The following is a 3,402-nucleotide window of genomic DNA, read 5'->3' on the forward strand; positions in this document are numbered from 1 at the left end:
GATCCCCCCAAAGATAGCCACCGAGCACCTACCCCTCTGGTCCCGGGCGTCCCCTAGGATGGAGGACGATTGCTCCGGGACCGAGTAGAGCTCGGCGGCGACCCCAATCTCAGCGTCGCGCTCGCGCAGCTCTTGGACAAATAGGTCCTGGGCCGCCCGAGCGCACAGGTTGGCCTGGAGGAGAAGTGTACCTATTGTGATGGTACACCCTCCTTCTCCTCCAGGCTAACTCCTGCAACTGCTGCGGGCTTCGTAATGGGGGAGCGGGACCTGCTTCCCCCGCTCCCTTCACTTTCGGCCCCCCTTTTGCCACCACTCTCCCCCAGCCCTTCGTCGCGGTCTACTTGACCTGTGGTGGAGCGGTGACTCAAACTCCTCCCCCTATTGGGGAGGGACCTGTCCCTTATAGGGGCAGGGGGGGCGCGCACTGTTGCGGGCGCCCCCTCCTGCACTTTTTTTAGCGTGTCCACGCTCCCCTTTAGTGGGGGGAGATCCGCTCTTTCCCTTTTTTGGGGGGGAGGGGGAGCATAGCCCGACCCCTTGCCTCCCTTCTTTCTCCCTTTGCCCCCATTGGGCAAAGAGAAGTGTCCATACGGCCACAGGGCCTTTCGGCGTCGCGGCAGACAGGGCACTCCACCTGTCCGCCGCCCTGTGGCCGTCCCGATCGCAGCGATAACAGAGCCCGATGCGGTCCACCACCAACGAGCAAGTTGCCCTCACGTGGCCCCGCTGCAAGTACCTGTAGCATTGCAGCGGGTGCCCCGCGAGGGCCACCACACGGACGGTGGTTCACCCCACACGCAGGCGGCCACCATCCAACACTTTCCTGGCTGAGGCCAACGGGCACTGCACCCACATGGTGCCCAGTCCGTTGGCCCCGGAACGGATTGCCCCGACCTTAACGTCCTCGGGCTTGCAGCCCCCAGACGACGCGATAGCAGTGACGACATTCTCCGTCGTCACCGCGTCGTTCAGGTCACGGACCGGAAATTCGACCCTCTTCGCCGGTCGCGCAATGCGCACTTCCTTCTCCTCGGCGAAGAGGGTCCTCATTCTTCCGGCCAGCGCGTCGGCCTTCACATGACCCTCCGGACCGGAGACCTCCAACACCAGGGCGCTGGTTGCCGCCCTTTTGGTGCGGAGGTCCCCGATCCCTAGGTCTGCCAGATTTATCTCCCCCCTTGCCCGGCGCATCACCTCGGCGTATGTGCCCGCTGGACACGTCACCGATACAGCGGCCGAGCGAGGAGGTTTAGGAGCGGCCTGCTCCTTTGCCCTCCGTGCCCCGCGCCTGCGCGCGCTGTCGTCGTCTCTTGGCCTCCGAAGCCGGGCGGGATGCCACCAGTTGGGCCCCTTTCTGCCCCTCCACTCCGCCCTTCTTTCTCCCCACCACCGTGGCCCATGTCTCCTTGACCGAGCCATTGGCGTGGGGAGCGACCGCCCACAGGAGGGCGCCAAGATCCCGCGGCGGCTTCTCCTTATATAGGCCGGTGGGCTTATGGCGAGGGGGCAGCGCTTGCCCCACCTCCTCACCCCCGCCTTTCTTGCTTCTTCTCTTCTTCTTCTTCTTTTTCTTCTTCTTGGAAGGAGAAGAAGATGCCGTCCCCCCTGCCAGGCTCTGTCGTCTTAGATATGGGAGGGGGACCGGGGGCAGCCGTACGTCGGCCCCCCTCCCGAAGGCGCCCACGCCGGCGGCTGTTCGTCCGACCCGCGCCGCCCCCGGGAAGCATATCCTAGACGCGCCAAGTTTCGGGGAATCGCTACTTCTAGTAGCAACTCGAGGGCAGTGCCCTCCTCCTCCCCGATTTCAAGGCGCGCCCCGCCATAACCTACTAGGGGGGGGGGGCACCGCTGTTGCTGCGGCCGTTGCCGCTGCCGTCGCCCCCCCCCGCCCTCCGGCTTCCCTCTTTGCCGCTCTTGTTGATGCGGCGGTGCGGCAGTTCGCCCTTCCTAGTTGGGCCGGGGCTGCTGTGGGTGCAGTACCCGCCCCGGCCCTTGTGGCTGCTGTTAACTGCCCCCGATCCGTCCTCACACATCAGGGAGGGAGACCGTCTTCCCCCCGAGAGGAGGCCTGATGGCCGGAGGGACATTACCATCCCTCCGGTCCTTATCAATCTCCTTCCTGAGGCGCCTCCTTCTTTCCTCCTCGTCAGTCCCACAGTGAGGGGGGGCAGGTTGGGGGTTGTAACTCCCGTCGTCCAACTCCACCTTCATGGGTGAATCTCCCCCTGGGGAGGAGGAGCCAGGAATGGGAGTCAGCCCACACCTCCTTTTATTCTGGTGGGCTAATTCTTCCTCCGAGAAGGAGCCCTACCCCACCACCCTCGTCGGTCTCTTACGGCCGGCGGCAGGAGGCGCAACCGCCCTCCCCTTTTGTGGAGGGAGACGCCACCATGCTTCTTCCAGCCCCGCGATCCTGGCCCTGAGGAGGCGGTTCTGCGAGCTAAGCTCGTCAAGCTCCCGCCTCAACAGGGTCTCGCTCTCCCTCGCCGCGGAGTCGGGCACGGACCCCGGCTGTCCGGCAACATTTTGGGCCCTTACGGCGAGCGTGGTGCTGCAGGCCAAGAGTTCCTCGGCCGCTCTCCACAACTCGCCCAGGAGGGAGCCCTTAATGCTGCCGGACTTCTGAGCCACCTTCATTACAGTGTCCACCGACTGGTATAGTCTGGTGGACACCTGTACTGTTTGCATGGCCCTATGGTCGCGGACCATCCTCTCTGCGGTTTTCTGGGCCTTGTCTACTCTGGGGCCGTAGGGCCTCCTGGCTTCGTCGGCAGCGTACTCCACCTTAGCCAGCTTCCTCTCCTGGATGGCCGCCCTCTTCATGGCCATCTGGTCGGCTGTGAATTTCCCCTCGTGGGAGGGGTCCTTGCACGGCCGACCCTGCTTTCTCACTCCCGATGTCTCGGGAGTGAGGTTGGGAGCCGGCAGGTCCTCAGCCGTAGAGGCAGACCCACCGGCGGCGGTCTCCGGGGAGGCCGGTATTCCTGCCTTCTCCTCCACCACCACGATCTCCGGCGGCCCGTCCTCCGCCGCCGCCCACTCTAACGATGACGCTCGGCTGTCTACCGAGTCGTCCCTTCCTCTCGCACTGTCCCGGTGACGGGACCCTCGGCAGGCTCTTTCGGCCACGCGAACTGCCTCGCGAGGCCGAGCGAGTCCTCTCCGGACCGGCAGCCGCCTGAGTCTGATCTTTGGCCCGAGCTTGGCTGCCAGCTCTGGTGCGCGATCTGGTGCGACGCGCTGATCCGCCATTACTGCAGGGCGGATCAGGAGGAGTCCCGCAGGATTACTCCTCGGGTCGCTCCCCCTCTTCGGCGCGGACCGCTACGTGGGTCCCAGCAGGGCTGGTGGACGGCCCTGCTCCGTGCGTTGGTAGCACGGTCGCCGGCGACGCAACTG

At 65.1% G+C, this 3,402-nt stretch overlaps 1 protein-coding gene across 1 annotated transcript; it reads right to left on the reverse strand.

The window, feature by feature from the left end:
- Nucleotides 1-789: 789 nt before the first annotated feature.
- On the reverse strand, nucleotides 790-1,194 carry LOC116846184. The gene has a single exon (XM_032819718.1). The coding sequence runs from the start codon at nucleotides 1,192-1,194 to the stop codon at nucleotides 790-792; it is 405 nt and encodes a 134-aa protein (XP_032675609.1).
- Between the last annotated feature and the right edge of the window lie 2,208 nt (nucleotides 1,195-3,402).

This window comes from Odontomachus brunneus, unplaced genomic scaffold (genome assembly GCF_010583005.1).
Source record: "Odontomachus brunneus isolate Ranch 3 - 2012 unplaced genomic scaffold, Obru_v1 Obru_scaffold_061, whole genome shotgun sequence".
Taxonomy (NCBI): Eukaryota; Metazoa; Arthropoda; class Insecta; order Hymenoptera; family Formicidae; genus Odontomachus; species Odontomachus brunneus.